The 22,444-nt window shown below is 38.3% G+C and overlaps 2 protein-coding genes across 16 annotated transcripts in view; one reads left to right on the top strand and one right to left on the bottom strand.

Annotated features, from left to right (window-relative positions):
• The window catches only part of LOC102233374 (calcium/calmodulin-dependent protein kinase type II subunit gamma), a 59,411-nt gene extending 49,132 nt beyond the window's left edge, over positions 1-10,279 (top strand). For all 15 annotated transcript variants that reach the window (XM_023340876.1, XM_023340879.1, XM_023340874.1 and 12 more), the window contains 4 exons: positions 4,275-4,350; positions 5,795-5,889; positions 6,068-6,304; positions 7,766-10,279. In XM_023340876.1, coding sequence (XP_023196644.1) covers positions 4,275-4,350; positions 5,795-5,889; positions 6,068-6,300 — 404 coding nt within the window. In that variant the 3' untranslated portion in view covers positions 6,301-6,304; positions 7,766-10,279. The remainder of the gene's footprint in view (positions 1-4,274; positions 4,351-5,794; positions 5,890-6,067; positions 6,305-7,765) is intronic.
• Positions 10,280-19,219: 8,940 nt separating this feature from the next.
• Positions 19,220-22,444, bottom strand: part of LOC102226447 (neurotrypsin-like) — a 33,873-nt gene continuing 30,648 nt past the window's right edge. Inside the window, exon 14 of the mRNA XM_023340855.1 lies at positions 19,220-21,732. Within this exon, the coding sequence (XP_023196623.1) occupies positions 21,233-21,732 (500 nt within the window). The 3' untranslated portion in view covers positions 19,220-21,232. The remainder of the gene's footprint in view (positions 21,733-22,444) is intronic.

Below are 22,444 nucleotides of genomic sequence, written 5' to 3'. Positions count from 1 at the left end.
AATGATTATTTTAGTAATCTGCCTTTTTTTTTAGTCTATGTCAGGGTGCTCAATACGTCGATTGCGGAAGGTTTTAAGTCGATCTCAGCAGTAGGTGACAAACTGAACGCCGCCAAGAGCCTGAAACCAGTGCGTGCTCTTCTGACACGCTTATCAAAATATTAAAAGATCCAAAACATTTGAAACTTTATTAAAGAATTTAAAAAATCAACAAATGTGTTCAAATTATTGACCTCAGTAATTATTGTTTCAACAAGGTGTTGCGCAATTCAGTGCGTTTCAGTTCAATTAACAAAAAAAAACACCGACTGACTAGCAGAGCAACAGTTTAAATTAGCTAATCTACCACCGCTGTGTTCATGAGTGCGCTTATTAATAATTGCGAAATAAATATGCACCAAGGGCATTACCTTGGTGCATTACCTTCTGAATGATGTGTTTTTAACGTAATCTCTGCTCGGGTTGCGGGACGCAGGCAGTTGCCATGGCAACGGGTGTGCTTAAATGACAAAGAGAGACAGAGAGTATAAAGGTACGAGTGGTTTTGAGTCGATCACCTGTTCACGTTTTATCTTTGTTTACATTTGCTGTGGCGCATTACAGCCGCTGTAAACGTTCAGTAAACGAGAAACTTGGACTAATTACCTCGTTAGTCTGTGAGTATGTCATTCACAATAAACACCAAAAGGGACAAATATATTTCAATAAGTAACAAACAAATGGCTTCTACTGAGATAATTATGTGAAATTAAATTGTCTATTATTTAGTAATATTAGTTTGGTGTTCTCTGGCAACTTGCCTTGAGCTCAGAGTCTGAAATGCTTTTGCTCCATCAAACATGCTATTTATTTTTGTCTCTTATTTAATGGGAATATTGATGATGAAACTTTCTCCAAAATGACAAGGTTTTTAAACCTTTGCAGCCCCACTGTTGAAAATGAGAAGCTGACATTCACAAATGACGTTGAAATAAAATCCAGTCCAACATTTGAGGAACTGTTGGAGGAAAAAATATCCCAACTTCACAAGATGTGGCTTTAACCTAACAAAGCTCTGTGGTTCCTCCTATCAGTCTGAAATTTCTCAGATTGAAGTCATCAAACCAAAGTTCAGAACTACCATAACCAAGTAATTCCTGCTGACCTCAGGTTTGCAACCAGTTTCTGAAACCAGTAACCTCCTCCCAGTCTCAGAATCTCACTGAGGAAGAAACTGCATTAGGTTTTCTATCACTTTAATATTTCTGCTATAACTGATGAATTTTTGCATATAAAATAAGTCAATAGAGTTTCATTTACCATTTTTATATCTTCATGTGATGAGGTAGATATCATCTGGCTGGTAACAGAAAAAGTAGCTCTTGGTCTTACAAAGTTTGGGCACCCCTGGTCTATGTATTCTAGTTAACAATTAATCCATCACTAACTTAATCATTTCAGCACTAATTTGTTTTCCAGCTATTTTTTAAAGGGTAGGATAGATCGGGGAGACGGACAGATAGATTAGGGTTTCGTCTGCAGTAATGCTCCGCTTCGGTCTCTTGTGGAAAACCAAAAAGCAAAACTCTCCATTTATGGTCCAACTCCCACCTGTGGTCGTGGGACATGTGTCATAGCTTTCTCCTTGGGTGGCTGGACTCAACCTTAGAGATGGGGTTGAGGAAATCTGTTATTAGGTGAAAGCTTAAAGTAGAGCCTCTGCTTCTCCATATCGAAAGAGTCTGTTAAGATGGCTCAGGCATCTGATCAGGATGCCTCCCGCTGGGCGCCTCCTTTTGGAGATTTTTTGGGCACATCCAACTAAGATGAGACCCAAGGGAAGACCCAGAACTTGCTGGAGGGGATGTATATCTCTTCTGGCCTGGGAATGCCTTCGGACCCCCTAGAATGAGCTTGAGGATGTTGAGGGGTTCCCTGTTGCCCCAGCAACCCGATTTGGGTTAAGAGAAAGATAATGGATGGATTTAAATCTACACAAAATAGACAATGTAATTGTGAAAACATGTTTTAGACTTTCTTTCTAAATCTCCAAAGAAATGTAAACATTCAAAACAATAAACAAGTGTTCACTCCCTTTGATAGTGTAAGCTCAGGTGCTTCTTGTTTCTCCGGACTACTCTTCAGTTGCTACTGCAGCTTGTCTGAAGTCCACTTGCGGTAATTTCAGTTGATTGAAAAGACCTTGGAGTGAAAACCAAGGTTTTCAGTCCACGGTATATGGTCTCTATATAGGAAGGCAGTCAAGAATACATTTTTGTAACTGTGTAAGCCATTTACAATTAGGCTAATAAAATAATTTACAACTTGCCACCAACTCAGATAACCTCTCTTCGGCCAGCACAACTCCCACACGCAGCGGCTGCAGTTGTCAGAGGTTTTATTTTTAGCACATCGTCTCTTTACCTCACACTGAATCCCATTCAATCCGCTGTATTTTTAATTTGTGAAGGCTTAGTTTATCACTTACCTTGATGAACTCATCAAGGCAGGTGCATCCAGGCCTATAATTGTGACCACACTAGAAAGAAATTATTGTATTTTATTTGTCCTATTCTAGTGCCCTTATTGCTCACCATGTATGTTTGTCTTATTTAGAGGGACTCCACATATCTCATTGAGAGATGATGATCTTGCCGTCAACCATGAACCAATTGCTTTAACATTGCTAGTAACTAATGTGCAACCTTTGGGCCATTTTATAGATTCACCTGGATTTAATCCTTATTGGTCATAAAGATGCACCTTTATGGTAAAGTGGACACATGAGCATTGTAGAGGACTTTTATTTTGCAGAAACGCACCTTAAATGTTTTCAGATCAGGAGAAAATTGCTTTGTCTGTTGAAACCGTAGTAGAAACCTTTAGTCTGAATGACAAGCTTAGTCTCTGGGGCAGGAGGACATACGTGAAGAGGCACTGCTTGTCATGTGGATAACGCCATGTCAGCTGTGAAGCATGTTGATGGCAGAATCATGCTGAGGGGATGTTTTTCTACTTACATTCCAACATGGCTTTTAGGGATTTTTGGAGGAAGGATTCCTATCCAGAGTTAAAGTCTGGAGCTTGCTTTCATTATTTTCCAGGTATAAATAATTTGGGGGGCAGGGAAAGATCAAACTTTTGTCAAAGTGTTTCCTCCACTTTTTCTTATTCCATTTTGTAAAGGATACAAATCTAATAATGGTAATCAATACAGTGGAATTCAGTTGACTTTTATTTACATGGGTTGTCTTGATTTTAGCATTGAACCCATCAGTATTATTGCTTTTTTGAGTCATTAACTCAATGCACACTCATTTCACAAACAGTAATCTGTTACTGCTGTTTTTGAACTCTTGTGCTGAAATACCTGGCATGTCTTTGTTCCACTGCATTTTTTCCATATGTGGGAAATAAACCACTTGCTTCTGCCAAAGTCCTTTGGTATTTAATGCATTTCTCTTCTAACAGCTGTTTCCATTAGCTCTCACTAGCAAACGCGCACGATATGAAAAAGGTTTGCTAAGCAAATAGCAGTAGTTACTGAGGGCAAATTTAGTTGCGTAAAAAAATTGTTCTTGGTTGTTTTGAAACTGGCTTCGCCGCGAGAATTCACGGAATTTACGAGCATAAATCCTGCTCGTAAAATTGTTTTTATGGATAAATACAGCCCCGGCTCCAGACGAGTTTAACAGGGGGGGGGGGGCAAAATCAATCTGCGTAGCTGAACATGGACAACACCAGTAGCCTGACCACATACATTTACCTCCGATCTCTCCACTCTACCACATCCAAGATGGCGTCAACGTATGATTCAGCGCTCAATGAGGCGTCTACGTATTTATGTCTATGCTAATGCTAACTATGCGCTTACTTGCCGTTACTAGCTAGCTAGCTAGCTAGCTTCTTTGCGTCTGTCGGGTCATCATGGGTAAGTTCAGGTTTATCGGTGGTTGACTGGACGCGCTGTTCCGTCGTTCCTTCTGATATTTTTGGATGTCGGGTTCAAAAACGCTTCGTTGGAGCTCGGAATCAAAGCGGCCGGTCTGACCCTGGAGCTGGGCTGTTCTTGTCAGCTGAGGCGTTTACAGGCAGAAATGTGGCAGCGTGTGCTCCCGCCAGAGTGTCGCACTGAAGGCGAGAGATTGAGCAGCTTGCCATAATGTGGTCAAGCTGCAGAGAAGAAGCTGCTGCTTTTGGTGTGACGGGTGTTAGGATGAAGTTAAACATCACTAATTCTCCATGTGGCTTTTAATCATCCTCCACCTATTTCCTGTTTGTTCTCCTTTCTGCAGCCCGTAAACAGGAAATCATCAAGATAACGGAGCAGCTGATTGAAGCGATCAATAATGGAGATTTTGAAGCTTACACGTGAGTGCTGCAGTTTCTTCAAGCTATGGGAAATACTTTCCCAACTGCAAATACTTTTATTGACTAAATGTGCAAAGTAACCGCTGTTTGTAATAAACAAGATGGCTTTGAAAGTGATTTCTTGAAAAATTTGACTTTTCTGGGGGATTTTTATCTCAGCTCTTCCTTCTTGACTAACATCTTGAACACTAAAACTGTTTTGTTTTTATGTGCTGCTGAAATCATAGTGTTCTAATCGGCAGACTTCCAGTTAACATTTTGTTTATTTTCTGCCACTTCCTTTACCACGTCCTCTCAAATTTCTATTAACTGTTGTTAAAAAAAAGTGTGATGGCTGTAGTGTCGTGATGATTTTGTTTAGTTGTACTAATGTTTGGTTTTTTGATTAAAAACCAAACATTAGTAGACTTTGATGTTTACTTGTGAAGAGCGTAGCAATATGGCTGAAAAACATATCACAATATTAGTATAAAAAATTACAAATTAGTTTTATATAATTATATAATACTGCCAAACTGGCGGTGTGATCTTTCTCATTTTATCCAGTTTTCACTCCAAGCTGTTATTTATTTTTATGCACTTATGAGGCACAGTGGCAAAACCTGAAACTGCTGCTGCGCCAGCAACTTAGCAGGTTGTTGCTAAGTAACCAGAGAGTGAATGAGTTGCTAGGCAACCAACGAGTGAGTGAGTTGATGCTACAAACCTTAGTTTAGCAGCTGACCATGAGAGATTGACCAGCTAAGGTCTTTCCTCTGCCTACATTTCCCAGAATGCTGTGTGGTTCTAGATCAGCGTTCAGTGAAATTCTTGAATATTCTATCGGACATGTTATCTGTTGATAACTGATCACGTGTCTATCATGATGTATATTGTTACTGATTCCCTGTTACTGATTCTGGGACTGATCAAAGCAGTCCCAGAGCATCACTGAGCCGCTGCTGTGCTTCACTGTAGACAAGAAGTCTCTCTCCTCCAGACATACTTCTGCTAAATCTCCCTGAATAATTTTGGCTTTGATTTGTTGCTACAAGAGAACAGAATATCAAACCGTCTTTTGTCTTATTTATATAGTTTTGAGCAAATCCGTGCCATTTGATTAAAATTTTGTGCTTTTCAGTAATTATTGCTGCACATCTTGCAGTTTAAGTATGAAGTACCTGTTGAGTTTTTGACCTCCTGCATAATGAGGTGTGTTTTTACAAGGATTTTTATTCACAAGAGAGAGTGAATCCTTTTGACTGCAGTGAGACTTGGTGTTGAATTTATCTAAAATCCTTCATCTTTCATTACTGATCCTGTGTAATCAGTTTATTCCAAACAGCCAGACTATTTGGATTTTTGCACTTAAAGCTCATTTTCAGTGCGTGTCGCGTAATTTTAATTGTAGCTGTTGTCTTTGTTTTCTGTCTTTGTTATTCGACCTTTGACCTTTTTTCTTTAGAAGGATTTGTGATCCTGGACTCACCTCTTTTGAACCCGAAGCTTTGGGAAACCTGGTGGAAGGCATGGACTTCCACAAGTTTTACTTTGAAAACTGTGAGTGTCTTCCAGACTTGCAGAATGTATACATTATTATTTTCCTGTAGATTACATTTTGCTTCTAAAAATATTTAGTTTATTCCCAGTAAGTGATGTAAAGTTCAGGTTTTGATCAGCCAAAGTCGTGAATCATGTCCTGTAAAACCATCGTCACATTTGTGTTTTATCTGTCCAGTGCTGAGTAAGAACAACAAGCCCGTGCACACCACCCTGCTGAACCCCCACGTCCACCTCATCGGCGAGGACGCCGCCTGCATCGCCTACATCCGGCTCACGCAGTTCGTGGACTCCACGGGCCGCCCTCGTTCCAGCCAATCAGAGGAGACCCGGGTGTGGCACCGCCGTGACGGAAAGTGGCTCAACGTTCACTTCCACTGCTCAGGAGCACCGGCTGCACCACTACAGTGATCAGGTACAAACTGTGCAGTTTCAGTGAAGTTTGGCTTAAAATTTATACATTATTGAAATTGGGATTTTTTTATTTATTTTTTTGTTACATTAGTGTTTTGTTCTTGGATCAGTGAGGTGTGCAGACTTTGTGAGAGAGAGACATTTCAAAACATAAAATTTAGTTTTATTCTAGTTTACCTTGTTCCTGCTGTAGGAAGCTTAATACTATGACTAGATGTAATAAATGGGGGTGCAACGATTTATCAGCCATCCAATCTATTGGTGCCGATTTCTTTAATTTTGGAAGATCTGTGATCGGCCGATTTTTACATGTGAAGCTGATTTTATCCACCGATGTTATCAACTTTGGCAAAGGTCTAAAAATCAACCACTGTGCTTTTTTTTTCTCCCATGATAGAGATTTGACTGACAAACCGGCCGACCAGGTCATGTTTGCACATTTGCAGTTAACAATAGTTACCCCATTGTTGCCAATTCAGCAGCTTTCTTGATATATTGAGCAACATTTCACTTAAAAAAAAAAATGGTATCGGCCAAAATCGGAATCGGTAAGTTAGGCTTTTTAAAAGCTCAGTAATCGATGATTGGCCAGAAATCTGCAATCGGTCAGCCCCTACTAATAAATTATCTAAATAGTGAATTGAAACACTTTTTTTTTAGTTCATTTGTATTGTTTTTATCTTCAAATTGATTTTGGAAAAGTTTGAAAATTACCTTAAAGTGCTTGAATTTTACTGTGTGAAAAACGTACAAACCATATTAGACTTGTACAAGATTTGTGAACATCCTTGCAGTTACCATAATTTTCTCATTTGCTTCACTCAGTATAGTGGTGCCCAAAGTCGGTCCTGGACGGCCGACATCCTGCGGGTTTTAGTTCTCTCCCTGGTTTAACGCACCTGGATCAAATGAAGACTCGTTAAAGGCCTAAGAAGAACAATGACATGCTGAAGAGGTTGTTACTACAACCAGGGAGAGAACCAACACATGCAGGATGCCGGCCCTCCAGGACCGACTCTGGGCACCCCTGGTTTAGATCATTGTTATTGTTGTTAATGTTTATAATGCATTTTTTGGTAACACTTTATTTAAAGTGATATGACACAGTCATAAATATGACATAACACCTGTCATGAACATGGAGTTTTTAAGAATGTTTATGAAGTGTCATTCTGTAAATTATGACTGTAATTCTGCAAATTTTTAAAGTTACTTTTGAAAGTGAAATTGCATTAAAAGTCCATTAAAAGTGCTAAGTTTGCATTAATTGGTAAATAATGACTTTTAAAGCAACTTTGCATTAGAAGTGTCATTATTTACCGAATGACACTTCCATGACGGTCATAAACATTCATTAAAACTCCTTCATGTTCATCATGCCGGTGTTATCCACAACCCTTCAAATAAAGTTTCACCTTTTTGTTTTCATCTGACCGCTAAACGCTCTGCCTCTCTCCCTCAGCGGTCCTGAGGCTCCGGTCCTCTGGAGCGCGTTTATTGGGGGGCAGTTTATTTCAGCGAGCGTGTTTTCAGAGGCACGTCCTCTGCGTGGATTGGATAGTGCCAGGAAGCCCGGCCGGGCCAGAACGCATCCCTCTCCACGTCACCAACCAACCCCGACCCTCCTTTGACCTGCTGGGGGCCGGCTGAACACGAGAACCCCGCCTCCCCAAGCCCGACCCCCTCCATGAGATGATGATGCATGCATCTGGCGCCTGACTGGAGGGTGCATCTTTGCCCTCTTGTCCCTCCCCTGGCAGCCATCTTTTTTCTGCCTGCGCGAGATGACATGTCCCTGGGGAGGAGAGGATATACAGTTGAACTTGTGACAGTTTATGAGTATGAGTTATGAATATACTGTGTAAATTTATGGCTAGATGTACCAGAAACCACCAAAACCCAACCAAGCATTTATCTTTATCTGGGGAAAACAAAAGGGAGGAGCGGAGGGGGAGTGCTTAGATTTTGTACACATTTAGGGATTACCAGGTTGGAAGTGTTGTCCTCGCTACCTGGGTGTTGACATGAAGGGAAATCTTTCCTCAACTGAATTAAAGAGGGAAAGAAAAGAGAAAAAATAAAACAATCAAGTTCACTCTGGGAACTTGACGACGAGAGAAACTTGATATCAAAAACACGAAGCACCAAAGTGTAGAACTTTAGTGGAGGCTTTTTACGTGTTTGTGTTTTCGTTCGTGTTCTTGTTTTTTCCGACGGATCGGAAGTCGTCGTTGTTTGTGGGATCGGGAAACGTTAGCGGAGGGGGGCGTCTGAACTAAAGTCGACGTGTTTCGTTGTGTTTTTTAGCGTCCTGATCCATTTGTGTTCTCGTGAACAACAGGAGCCATTATCCGTGTGTTTTTCCTTTTTTTTTTTTCCTTCGCTCAAGGCTCCTTTTTTAAATTAAAAAAAAAAAAAAGCAGCTGAGAACTTTTTGCTCTTTTTTTTTTTCCAGTAAAGATTTTATCGTGCGCATTGGAAAACTAGCTGCGTTTCGTCGTGTCTACATGCAGTTGAGGGAGGAAGAGGAGCAGGAGGCCCGTACCATGAAAAGCCGCCACCTGCGTTTTGCATGTTTGCTCGCTGCCTCTCCCTCATTAACCTCTTTTAACCCGTTACTCTGCTTTCTGCAAGGGCCTGGTTTGTTTCTAATCACTGTGTAAATACAGTGTATGTATAGATATATGTAGAAAAGTGTAATATATGTACATGTATCTAAGAGACACTCATCCTGTGCATTTAGGGGAATGGACCCCCTTCCCTCTATAACTCCGCTCTAGTTTAGGTGAAGCTTGTTCCTCTATTCGTAGCTCTCAACCCTGAAATATTTGAGGTATTGATTGCTCTAAAGTAAACAAATTAAAGCTCTCCTGTAGGCGCTCCCATGGCCGAACGACTGTTTATGAAGAAAGGGAATAAAAACAAATGCCAAGATGGAAGTAATCCCCCTCTCTCTTTCTCAGCAACACTCCAAGAACTATTTTTAAAGATACTAGTGTCCTTAACTCCTGGTCCCACGATGCTGTGAGCCGTCTTTTCATATCATATGCACCCACGCACTCCGGGCGGTGTGTTTTTAGGCTTTGTAACATATCTGCACCGCTGCTGTGACCGGCGCCGCCCTCGTCGTGCTGCTTTAGGTGTCCTCCCTCCTGATATCTCCATTTGACAGATTGACTGACCCCTGACCTCTCCCCTCTGCTCTTGAAACGATTCTTTGTTCCTTTCTCTGTTGTTTCCGTGTTACTGGTTTTAAGTTTTTATTATTATTATTATTATTATTATATTATTATTATTACTAATGTTGCTGTTGTCGATTGGTTGTTTTGCCAATCTGCCAAGCTGGAGTTCTGCACTCTCCCTCACAAACATGTAGAGAAAAAAACAAAAGGGAAGAGGAAGTGAAGACAACAAAAACGTCTTGAGGGATATTGATCGGGACTTAATTATTTATCAGTGTAATCAACCCTTGGTGGTTTTATATGGCGCCTGCTGGGAGACGTGCGGGTTGCGACGCCTAGTTATTTGCATGTTTCAGTTAACACATTTCTATCACAAAATATGGATGGAGCTAGTGTCAATATATGATATTTGCATCTTTTGAAATTCCATCCACCCAGAATGTTGAACAAGTGATATGAAAATATAAAACAAGATTTTAAAAAAAAGGATTAAAAAAAAAAAATAAAAGATTCAGGCGCCGTAACTTGGTATGAGGCCCTCGATGTTTTCCCTGCGTTGTAATGATATATTATTGGGCTGCGCTTCTCCCCTCTCCCCCCGTTCAGATGAACGCTGGATTTATATTTTTCTTGCTTTGTTTTATTTTGCATGATCACAATGTACAATGAAATACAACCATAAATTGCCGACTATCAAAGTGTTTGTCTGAGTGTTAGTTGGTCTACATCATAGCTTTGTTATTCTTCAAACTTGGATCTTGGAAGTATTTAATAAAAATACTATTTCAGCACTGCTTCGCCTCAGCCGAGTTGTTCATTTCTTCTGTTCTGCTGCGTCATTCCCGACTTCCTCTTGGTCCGATCCTCCTGCAGAAAAATGGTTTTCAAATCATCAGTGTTTCAATTTTGATCGAAGGTTTTGAACCCAGTTTTACTTGACACGCGTTTAATTTTAACGTCGTACGATGCATTACTGCTGCTTCAAATCAAATTACAAAATATAATGTTTACATTTTTAAATTAAAATGCATTAATTTCATTAAGCATGTTTATTCCTGCTAATAATTATGGCTTACAGATAAGAGAAAAGGGAACAATCTGAGACCGATCGGCTGGATTTTTAAAGTGCGAGCAAATTTGATGGAAAATTAAGTGGAAGGAAAACAATTTCCGGCCCAAACACTAGAAATGCTATGGGTTATTGCTAAGAGGATGATGAGCTGAAATTGAAACAACTGAGCCACTGTACAGGCTGAAGTAATGGGCAGAACTGGGTTAAATGGAAACCACTAATTCAAATTGACGACCAGCCACCAACTCACCGCAAATATTTTTATGGTTTCCTGGTAAGGTAAACTTTGTTTTGTTTGGGAATCACATTAGAAACTGTCCAATGTGTTTTAAATAAATGGCTACAAAAAGTTTTGGTTGATATTAGGAAATCTTGGGAGCAGATTTGGAAGATTTATTTGATTGAAAATCTGAGGTTCTGCATAAAAATGGCCGAACGTCTGACTGGATCGGCTGCTTCTTGTCCAAAGGAGCTGGACTTCTTCACGATTCTGTCCAAGAACTCTGCTGGAAATACAGACTAAAGATTCAGGTTTGGTTCTGGTTTGTTTTCCAAAATGATGGGAACAAACAAAAAATCAACAATGACTGTAATAAAACTTATACAAGTACGACTGAAAGAAGAACCTGTATTTTTATTGGAATTTTATTTCTCACAAATTTCTAAGTGTTTCAAATAAGATCTGAAAGGGTTTGTGTCCCCTTTACTCTGGAACCCCTGAGTAAAATTCTGTATAACCTTAAATTATTCATTAAAAACAAAAATTTTGTAATTTAATCTAAAAATAAATCCAGTTATGGAGAGGTTATAAAATCTAGTGTGTACAATTATTAGAAAAGTATTATTTTTACAGCGCTCTAATTTAAAATGCTAAACCTCAAACATGAATATTTACATAAAAGTCAGGTTTTGTTTTTAGAAGAATAAAATTATGTGCATAATAATTAGGCAACTGTTATTCTGCTGACTAATTACTCAGGTTGATGAACTACACACACATTTTCCTGTATAAATTTTTATCCCTAAGTGGGAATTAAAAACAACTTTAGATCTGTTAACTTTTTGTGCTTCCCACATTTTCTCACAAGTTCTCAGGTGGGTTCAGGTGAGGTGAGGGATCAAAGGTTTTTCAATTTAAACGACTTTCCTGACTCAACTTTGATGAATGTAATGAAGCATTGACCTGCAGAGAATGTTTTATTTTTTGGAAAGAAGCAAACTTCTTCCTGTAACACTGTAATCTGTAAACTGGCAGTGAGTTTATTTTTGAGCCCAATAAAAGGCTTTACATACTATTAACTAATGGAGGGATGAATATTAATGCATGCCACACTTTTCAGATTGGATATGTAAAATGAAAAAAAGTTCTGAAATTCTTTCATTTCACAGTGTTGCACCACTTTGTTTTGATTTTTCCACAGTCATTATATATATATATATATATATATATATATATATATATATATATATATATATATATATATATATATATATATATATATATAATGATATAATAATATAAAGATATAATAATATAAAGATATAAAAGCTGCATATATATATGCAGTTTTTGTTAAAGTTTCATATGTTTTTTATTGACAGAAACTGATTTGGAAACATGTTATTTTGCCTGATTTTGTTATTTTTTGTTCTGTGAATTATTGTCATTTCTGTCCTTAAAATAAAATTTTTTTTCACTTGGCTCCATATTTTTGGTCCATCTGATGATGTAATTTTAAAATATTAAATGATTGATAATTTCATCAGTTACTCAGTACTTGAGTATAATTTTTACCAAATACTTTTTTTGCTTGGATGGCTACAATTTACTTTTACTTGAGCAAAATACGTCAAAGTAGTTTTACTTTTACTTGTGTACAATTTGTGAGTACTTTTCCCACCTACATGGGAAAAATGTCTTGTAAGTGAAATAATCTGCAAGTGAAACTATTAGTTTTTTAATCAATATTAAGGAATTATTCACATAAAACAAGTCAAATCTTGCTGAAAACTTTCTTCTAAGTTAGTTTTGTTTTATTTCAAGTGTAATGAGACATTTACAGTAAAAACTAGACCACAAATGCTTAGTAAGACTTTGTGTTTTTGCAGTGAGGTACTTCCAGATTTTCCGGACGCCGCCCCGTCTCCCCCTCTCCGCCCTCGGGCATTCTCGTTTCGGCTGCAGTGATCACAGCGAAGCGTTTGAAACGTGTTTCTGCTGGCCTTGGTGACGGTCCGAGTTATTTTCAGATTTTTCTGTGCGTGTGCGTCTCTGGGATGTAGGACAGCTCCCCTGGTTCTTCTGCTTTCTGTATGAGTAATGAGCAGAGCTCAGCAGCTGGTTAACACTGACACACACACACACACACACAGAGGCTTCATGAAAGACGTAGAAAGGAGAAACCTCGTGGGGGAATGTGTCCTGGTAGCTATCGCTGACCTCCGACTCTTCAGTGTCAAAGAAATTAGGAGGAAAGCCAGACTGAATCGCCTGAATCTAAATTACTTTTGACCTTCAAAGGTCTTCCAGAAAATTTCCCCATCGTTACAAAGATGCTCCCCGCTAATATCTGCACTCTTTCACAAAGTTTCTTTTCATTGTAAACCTTATTAACAAATCCTTTTTCCTCTTCCTTTCTGAAACAAAGCAAGGTTTCCTTATTGTGCAGCCACTGAGTTGCAGTGCTTTATCTTTCAAATTAAACTCCCCAGAGTGAACTGTACTGCTGTATGTGCAATTATTCTGGCTTTAAAAAGAAGCTAAACCATTTTTAAGTGCAATCAAAAACTTTATTTTATTGGGATTTCATGTAACAGACCAACACAGCAGACTGTGGATATGGAGGGAACTTTATACGTTTGATAAAAGGGTTTTAGCAAGCTGTAAACTGATAAGTGCGGCATGCTTTTGCATTCAGCTCTCAGGAGTCAGTACTCTGTATTGCAGTGAAGCTGAATGTCATTTGGAGTAAGACTAAAGAACAGTCCTTGGAAAAACTTCAAATCATGACAGATTTTCAGCGGCATTCTTCTTGCTCTCCTGCAACAGAGGCATGTAATGTTTTTATTACTTTAGAATAACTGCAGAGCTTTACTGAAGTCTAGTCACAGACTTGTGTAGTAAATAATTACATGTAACCTTTTAGAAAGAAAATACTTTTAGGAGTATTTTTAGGATGCTATACTTTTGTAATTTTACTTAAGTAGTTTTATTATGAGGTATCACTGGTCTGGAGAAAGATTTCTACGTACTCTACCTGGTGTGAGCGTGAAAACTAAACCTGTTTTAGTCAAAACGTTCACCAGGAACAGACACATACCTGCAGTTTTGTTCGTTTCGTAAGTCTTATAATGAAACGTGTCAATTTTCCAAATCAAATTTTCCAGTTCATGTGTAAAAATGTTTTATTTCAGATTTTTGAAAAGTAAACAAATTTGCTAGAAAAAAAGAATTCTACAAAAAACTTACAAATTTCTGATTTCAAAAAGTCAAAAATTTGCTAAAGAAATTCTAGACAAAAACTTTGAGTTTGAAAGGTTGAGAATTTGTTAGGGGGAAAAAAAGAAAGTTCTGAGTTTTGGAAGTCAAACATTTTCGACGTTTGAACATTTTCTGAGTTTCAAAAGTTGAACATGATCAACCTTTGAAACTCAGACATTTCAGAGTTTTTGTTGCAAATCTTTTGACTTTTTGAACTTGGAAGTTTTCTAGTTTATAGAAAATTTCTGAGACAAATCTCAGAATTTCTGAGTTATTTGTCAGAAATAGCCTTCTTTATTCTACCTAATGGCCCCATATGGCGTCGTGAAACGGATCCGTTCAGACTGCCGTGAAAACGTTGAAGACGGATCGCATCTGGGGAATTCGCCTGCAGTGTAGACGCCAGCAGCTGGACTCGGTTTCTCCTCCCTTACAGGTGAAGCTTTTATTGACCCAGGCAGTGAACCCAGTGACCCGCGGGAAAAGCGCAGAGCGAGGGCTTCTGTGATAATTGGGGTGAGATCTACACCATGCTGTCGCCTCCACATCCTGTCTGCCCTGCAGCTGTTCTTTCTTTTTGTCTTCATCTTTACATCTGGAAAGTTCCCATCTTCTCTGAAGTTTGGAGCGCCATGAATCCGTCCCGATGCTCATTGTTCATGTGTGGAAAGCTGCAGCGAGAGCAAATCTCAGGAGGAAACTGCTGCCAGCCAGCCAGCCAGCGCGAACTGCTGCAGTTTCTAGCATCTTCACTGCAGTGCAAAGATTTCTTCCTCAAGAGCAAAAATGACGCCCTCAGGTCTCAATTTTCAACTTTAATTGACTCATTTTAATAAAATAAGTTGACTTCAGAAGGTAATAGACATAAAACAGCTTGATAATAAACGTTCACACGACACCGTTAGAATGAATTTAAGAAAGTCCAGTGAGTTTTTTTTCTTTCCACTTTATGTCTTTAAACTTTAAACACAATACACTGCAAAAACATAAAATCTTACCTGGCTTTTTTCTAGTTTTTACTGCAAATATCTTCGCACACCTGAAATAAGACAAAACTAACATTTTCAAGTAACATTTCAGCAAGATGGCGGAGCTTGTTTTAAGTAAATAATTCCTTAATATTAATCTAAAGAGTACTAGTTTCACTTGTAGCAAAACATTTTTCCATGTTATAATTGAAATAATGCCAGTGGAACTAATACTTTTAAAAAAAAATCAATATTAAATCTTCTATTTCTGAAAAGTTACTTGATAGTTTTGTCTTATTTCATGTGTACTAAATTATCTGCATTAAATGTAGAAAAAAAAAATACACGACAATACAATTTTTTTTTCATACAATTTTGTGTCTTTGCAGTGTAAGGTTTATTTTTACATCAAAAAAATACTCAGAATGTAATTAAATGTAGTGAAAATCTCCAGGAGCTAATTAATAATTATAATGAGGTTTTATACTAATCATACTGTCTATTTACTAATGAGTTACAAAGAAACAAAACAAGTCAGGAATAAACTATGTACTATCTACAAACTACAGCTAAATCTAAAAGGTGTCATTTTATGAATAAATCTGTTCACCGTAAGAATATTTAAGTTGCAGAAATTAAGCAATAAATAGCTAAATGTATTGAAGATGTTAAATGTTTCATTGATTCACAAGTAAGTACTTTTCCTTCCCTGTACTTTATGAACCAGGTGTTTCTCACCTGGTGATTCGTGGCCACATTCGGTCGCTGAAGCAGTTCTTCAAACAAGAGGCGTTACATAAAACCACATCGTTACTTCCTGGAAATTATGTCAGCTTTCATTTAGTTTTTTTAATCTCTGTGAGGCACGTGTGACCTTTTCCTGTTATTACCTCGGATACAGAAGCGTATTGAATAAGATAGATTAAGCAGGATTAACTGTGTCGCGTTAAGATCAAACTGCAAACTCCACGTTGGAGGCGCTCCGGTTTATTTTCTGAGCAGGAAAATGCCGCACTTTCTGCTTCACAGAAACAGATCCTGACCTGGAGGTGTGAACACTTACAGAACCCTGAGAGCTAAACATGACTCAGCAGTTCATCAGCTCCTTCCTGTAAATCTGACCCAGTTTCACATGGCTGCTCTACATCCGATTTTAAACATTGACTTTAAAAATGTTGCTATAAAAATATTCATTTGTAATATCTCTCTTTGTATATGCATAAATATGTTTATTATTTTAACAATTATTTTTAATATTTAAACATTTTTCATTAATTAGTTTGAAATGAATGCATAAAAAATGTAATTAGGTTTCAATTCCTGTGGAACATTTTATAGAAAGAACTTATTTTAAAACATATGCTATTAAATGCTTCATGCTGCAACATTTTATGAATTTATTTTATTTGTCAGCATAAATAATCAACATTTGTAATGCAAGGTATTTAATAGTGTCCTTCTGAAGAATGTTAAAAAAGATCAGAAAAAGTTATTTTTAACCAAATATCTAGTGGTTTTATAGATGAATTCTAGATTTAAATGTGTTTATTAACTTGCACTTTAAAGTTGTGATATATAAAATAAATTTTTCATTAAATTTTCTATATTTCTTAGTGTCGTTAATCATTTGAAAATAGTTACGTTTCCAAAATTAGTTAAATATTTCAATAATTATTTTTATTCCCAACCTAATTTAATTCTAAGTATATATTTTAGATTTATATAATAATAATAATAATAATAATAATAATAATAATAATAATAATAATAATAATAATAATAATAATAATAATAAAATCTCTGGCTCCCTCTATGGAAACACAAACACACTCCATCATCCAACTCCTAAATAGTTCAAAGGAAACAGCAACATGTCTGTTTGCAGTTTAAATCATTCATCACTTGATTAATGTGGAAAAGCAATAAAGAGTCTTCAGGAAGATTGAGTCCTGAAGCATCCATGATGTTTTCTCTCAATCAGTAATTAATAATTTAAAACCACATTTCATCTAAAGTGACTTGACGGTCAGAGCAAAGTTGTTTTCCGTGTTGAGTGTTTATCATAAAATCACACTCTTCCATTCCTACGCCAACATTAATATTTAATTTTAAAAATCTCAGCCCATTTTATGTAAATCATTAAGAATCAATAAATAATCTGCATCCTGACAGGCTGCAGGCTCATTACAGTGAATGAAAGGCCAATCCACTCTGGTCCCTCTGTTTTCATGGAGGGACAAAGGAAATGATTAACAGCGCTCATGGGTGACCGAGAACAGCAGCTAAGAAGATTTATTTTTCAATTACTTGCAGTTTTGTAACTAATCGCTTTATTTTGTTTGTCCAATTCTGTTTCTCAAAGAGAGCACTGCTCGGTTCATCATCATCCAAAGATGGGACGTTTGTGGCTCACATGCAAACGTACCAAACTACAAAATGGCCTCCAGTCAGGGTGGTTGTTGCTTGAATTCTGCCCTTGACAATGGAACAAGCAGGTTACAGGAGAAAACCGTTTCTCCTTGGGTTTGACAAACCCAAACGATAATTTAAAGTTTATGTATTTCATCAGTTCAGTTTGCTCAGTTACTCCTGTTGAGAGCCCCTTTCAGAATGAGACGTTTTAGGGCATTTTTGTTTTGGGCCAAATCAAGATCATAAATGCTCTTAAAGGGCCAGTTGTGCCAGAATATATTGATAAAACCTGTTCACTAAACTTAAAATATCAATAAACTCTTAAAATTAAACAATACCGAAATTTTTTTCAGTTCCTCTGGAATTTTGATTGTTTTTGTGATTTTTCTGCAATAAAAATCAAAGTGTTTGTTGTACTAATTTGAAAATATTTGCTCTTATTTGTGGTGGTAAATTTGACTTTTTATCACTCGCTGTGTATATCATGGACTATAATTTGATATCAATTGACGTTGAGGCAGCTGTTTAGTACAAGTAAGAAAGTTTTTGACAATTTTTAAGAAAAATCTGCATTGAACTGTATTAGCGCAAAAAAAGTGCTGGGATGTGTTGATTTTGTGTGAATTTCCACAATAATTCTCAAGAAACTGGAGGGACTGATTGATATAATTTGGTACTAAACAGATAAAAAACTGCATTGATTTGATTGATAACATATTTAAACAGACTTATTGTTTAGTTTAGAATGTAGAGGGCCACATAAAAAGCGGATTTGGCCCACGGGTCTCGAGTTTGACACGTGTTTTAGGGCGTCTTGTCACTTTAAATCCAAATAAAGGATTTAAAGTGACTACGCCCCTCAACTCAACGTTTACACTGGAAACACTGGTGAAAATGGCGGCAGACAGACGCGCAATTTTACAACCGTACACCTTTGAAAAGCAACCAACAAGACTGCAGAAAGTGGTTTCTGGAGGGTAAGTCAACAAAAAACATCTTTTCCCGTCATTGTGCAGCAGGTAAAACTAGCTAACCAAACTAGGAGCTCAGCTTGTGTTGCTAGGTGATGGACTGGAACTTTCTGGGGTTGCTAGGTAACGGCACAGTGCCTGAAAGGGCTCCTTCTTCCAGACACCAAAAAGCATATAACATAGGAAAAATGTCTTGTTGTAAGTGAAATAATCTGCCAGTGGAACTAGTACTTTTTCATAAATATTAAGGATTCATTGACTTATAAGAAACTCCTATATCTTTCTGAAAGTAAGTTAGTTTTGTCTCACTTCAAGTGTAGCAAGACATTAGCACGACAAGCTAGTCAAAAATACGTGATAAGATTTTGTGTTTTTGTACCCCAAAATATTGTACTGTTGTGATTCTACAAGTATTGACTCAGTATTTCCATACAACTCACAAATGGGTTATATTTACTGTAAGAAAATGGCTACAGTGGATTTTATTTAGGGGTGTCAGATTAAAGATTTGTGTTTTTATTTGAAAACCATAAATAACTTTTCCCTCCAACCATAAATAACTTTTCCCTCCACCTCCCATTTGTGCTCAACTGATGGGTTTTTCTCACAATATCCTAATAAAATATGTTCATGTTTGTAGTCCCAACATGAAAAAATGTGTTACAGTATAAATCCTTTTGCTTTTTGGTTTATGATCTTGATATCTTGGTTCAGGAAATTCTCCTGACATCAGAAGTTTTCATGCATGATCCTTTGTAAATTGAAGCAGATGCAGGTTTTAAAATATTAACATCCATCGCGTCTCAGAAGAGAAATAAGAGCAAAACATGGAAGTTTTAGTCAGTAAATGCTTTAATACTTAACATGATTCAGCACATTACACCAGGGAGCAGCTGATAGGTTCAACACAAGTTTATTCACCCTGCAGCCTCACATCTCCGAGACAAACTGTATTTACAAGAGATCACTGAGTCTGAGGGGGGCTGCAGGAGTGGATTTATCTACAGGACCAGAACAACAGGCTCAGGACAGGCGGTAACAGTTTACAAGATGCTTCACGACACAATGATTCACAGCACACCAAGCACGAGTCCGTACACTTATTACTGCGACCGTATAAAATCAACATCAGGGCCGGGTCTTTTGGCAGCGGGCCGCCCTGTGAAAATACAGCAACGTCGCTCCCTTCTGGTGGGATCACACATCTGCCCAGGGAGTAACAGAAAAAGCCTCTGCAGGTTGGCTATCTACAGTAGTACTATCTAAACTCAGAAGCAGCAGCTATCTATCCATCTATCTGAGGAACTACCTACTGTACGGGTCTAGAGCGATACAAAAAGGATATTTATCACCTGACGGAAGGCGTCCAATGGCTTTCAAACGAGATAATTTCCTGTACAGGCTTAAAAGGACCATACCAGTGTTTTTGCTGCTTTTAAATATAGAAAGATACTAAAAGTGTTGCTACGCTGCTGTTTCTGATCACTTTAAGGCTTTAACTTGAGAGGGGAGCGTGGCGTTTGTTTGTTAAACTCCATGTTTTATCTTTTATTTGAAGGGTAAACGATCAATCAACACCATAAATATCAAGGTTTTTAAACATTGTTTATCTGGGATATCAGGAGTCCAGCAGAAGACCCACATTTCCTCAACTCTCTGTCCTTTTAGTCCATAAATGTTCAATTTGAATATTGAAGGAAAGAAGGAAGGAATAAAGGGCAGATTGAAGGACAAAAGAGAGGATGATCTAAAGAAGGAAGGACAGAGAAGGGAAAAATTAAGGAGCAGAGAAAGGAAGGGAAAGAAGGAAGAAAGAAAATGAGATAAGAGAAGGAAGAATTGAAGGATAAAAATGGATGACATAAGAAAGAAAAGAAGGATAAGAGAAAGAAAGAATACTTAAGAAATGAAGGGAGGAAAAAGGGAAGGAAGGATGAAATGAACAAACTACCAAACAAAAAGAATTTGTTTTTCAGGAAGTCTGAAATGCTGGAAATATGTAAGTGAAGGAGGAAAAAAAAGAAGGATGAAAGGAAGAGTGAGCAGAAGATGAAAACAAAATGGAAGGGAAAAATTACAAGTATTTTTCCATATCGTCTTTTCTTTTTCCATACTTACCCAGACCTGGAAAATAATTAGCAGACTTTTCCAGAATGGTAATCCTTGGCTGTAGCTCCCCCTTGTGGTGGATGAAAACAGCAACTTAATGCTAAAGGTTATAGCCGCTAATATTATCATAAGCTTCCCTCACTAAGACACCAACAACCATTAATTATTTCATCTTAGTCAGTGCTAAGTTGCAGGTCAGAGGTTATAAAAACAGCAGCGCATGCTAAAGCAGTGGTATGGTCCTGAGTTAAGCAGCTAAATTACCTACGGCACTTTCACTTGTAACGTTTTAAGACAACAACCTGAAGAAATGAGCCCTGTTTGAAAAGTATAAGCACACATGAAGTTTTATATAAAAGCTAATCCGGGACGAGACTGGTCTGCTGCAGGGGATTATCTACATGATTCATCTCAGGTTTGTCGAGGTTTTTACAGAGAGCCTAAATATGTTCTGATTTAGTTTCACTATTTTCCTAATAACTCACACAGAGGACAAATAAATAAGTTAGATTAGCATAGATTAATGTGTGACCATGTTCAGTAAATCCCTCCGATAGTTTTTGTCATGCTGTTCTGATTTGTCCCTGATAATTATCATGCTGTTAATCTGGATCATCCCAAACTTCACACCAATTTCTGCCTCAACTCTGTTAGTAAAAATGCTTCAATGCTAAGCTACTTCCTCCCTCCGGGTGGTCACGTGGCACAGGTGGTGGCCAATGGCACGGCCTCAATCAGACCTCCATCTGTTTGTTTTTGTCTGCATCCTCTGTGTGGAACATGTGTGTGTTCTTGAAGCTGGGCTGCTGATGAGTGTGTTTGTGTTTGAGCTCTTGGTGTGTGTCGAAGTGTTCATCGTGTGAAATGTCATCATCGGCGCGCGTGGGCTCGTTTCGCGTCGCTGCGGGTGCGTGCATTTCCTCCAGACGCCCGTGCGTGTCGATGACCTCGTCGATCCAGCTCCTGAAGCGGCTCACTCGGGTGTACAGCGCCGGGGAGGACGGGTCGGAGCAGCCGTAGCCCCCGGCGACGACCCCAGCCACGACCCATCGGCCTGACTCCTCCTGGCACAGCAGCCCGCCACCGGAGTTGCCCTGGCAACCGTCGCCGTGAAGGATGCTGGTGTCCGGCGGACTGCCGGCGCACAGCGTGCCGTGACTGGAGAAACTGTTACCGAAGCGCTTCTTGCATTGCCATGACGACATCAGAGCGACCCAGGAAGCGATGACTGAGTCTGTGAGAAACAAAAATGCAGGAAATATTTTAAACGTCAACACTTGATTAGCTGAGCAGAGGATTTAATTCCTAAACAAAATGTAAACTCTGCTGTATTTACGAGAAGTGTGACGGTTTTGTAGTGGAGTCATGATAGTAGTGAGTGACACCAGATTCTGGCCGTTTTCACATGATAGTCCAGATTGACTTGGACCAAAATTGTAACTGCACCAGAGTTCACTTCAACTGAACCAAGATCGAGGTCTTTAGGTGAATCAGACTTTGCTTTTTTTTCTGCATCCGAGTTTGATTGGACCTTCACATGTCCCCAAACGAACTAGACTTTTTAGACAAACGAACTAGAGTTCATTTAAAGCGGACTTAACGGGACTGGTGTGAATGCACCCTAAAGTCCTACGCAACATGGGTTTTCACCTCCAATCCCCTTGTAATGCCATGCTGGACAACTGCCCACATGGTCCATGTATAAAAACCACCTCTACTGGTACACTGTTTAAAAATACCTTTTTTCTCATTTTCTTATGAAGAAGAAGAAGCAGACTTTTTTAGAGACACAGGACAAAGAACTGAAATCCAATGCGGCTCTACGAATGACAATATCCAGAACTCAAAACAGGGACTTTCTGTTCTGCTTTGGCATTTTATTTATTGATCAAATCATTGTGTTCCGGTGATCTGTTTACCTCATCTCTTACTTATTCACAAAACAT

Source organism: Xiphophorus maculatus, chromosome 10 (genome assembly GCF_002775205.1).
Source record: "Xiphophorus maculatus strain JP 163 A chromosome 10, X_maculatus-5.0-male, whole genome shotgun sequence".
Taxonomy (NCBI): Eukaryota; Metazoa; Chordata; class Actinopteri; order Cyprinodontiformes; family Poeciliidae; genus Xiphophorus; species Xiphophorus maculatus.
This window is presented reverse-complemented; position numbering and strand designations above follow the sequence as displayed.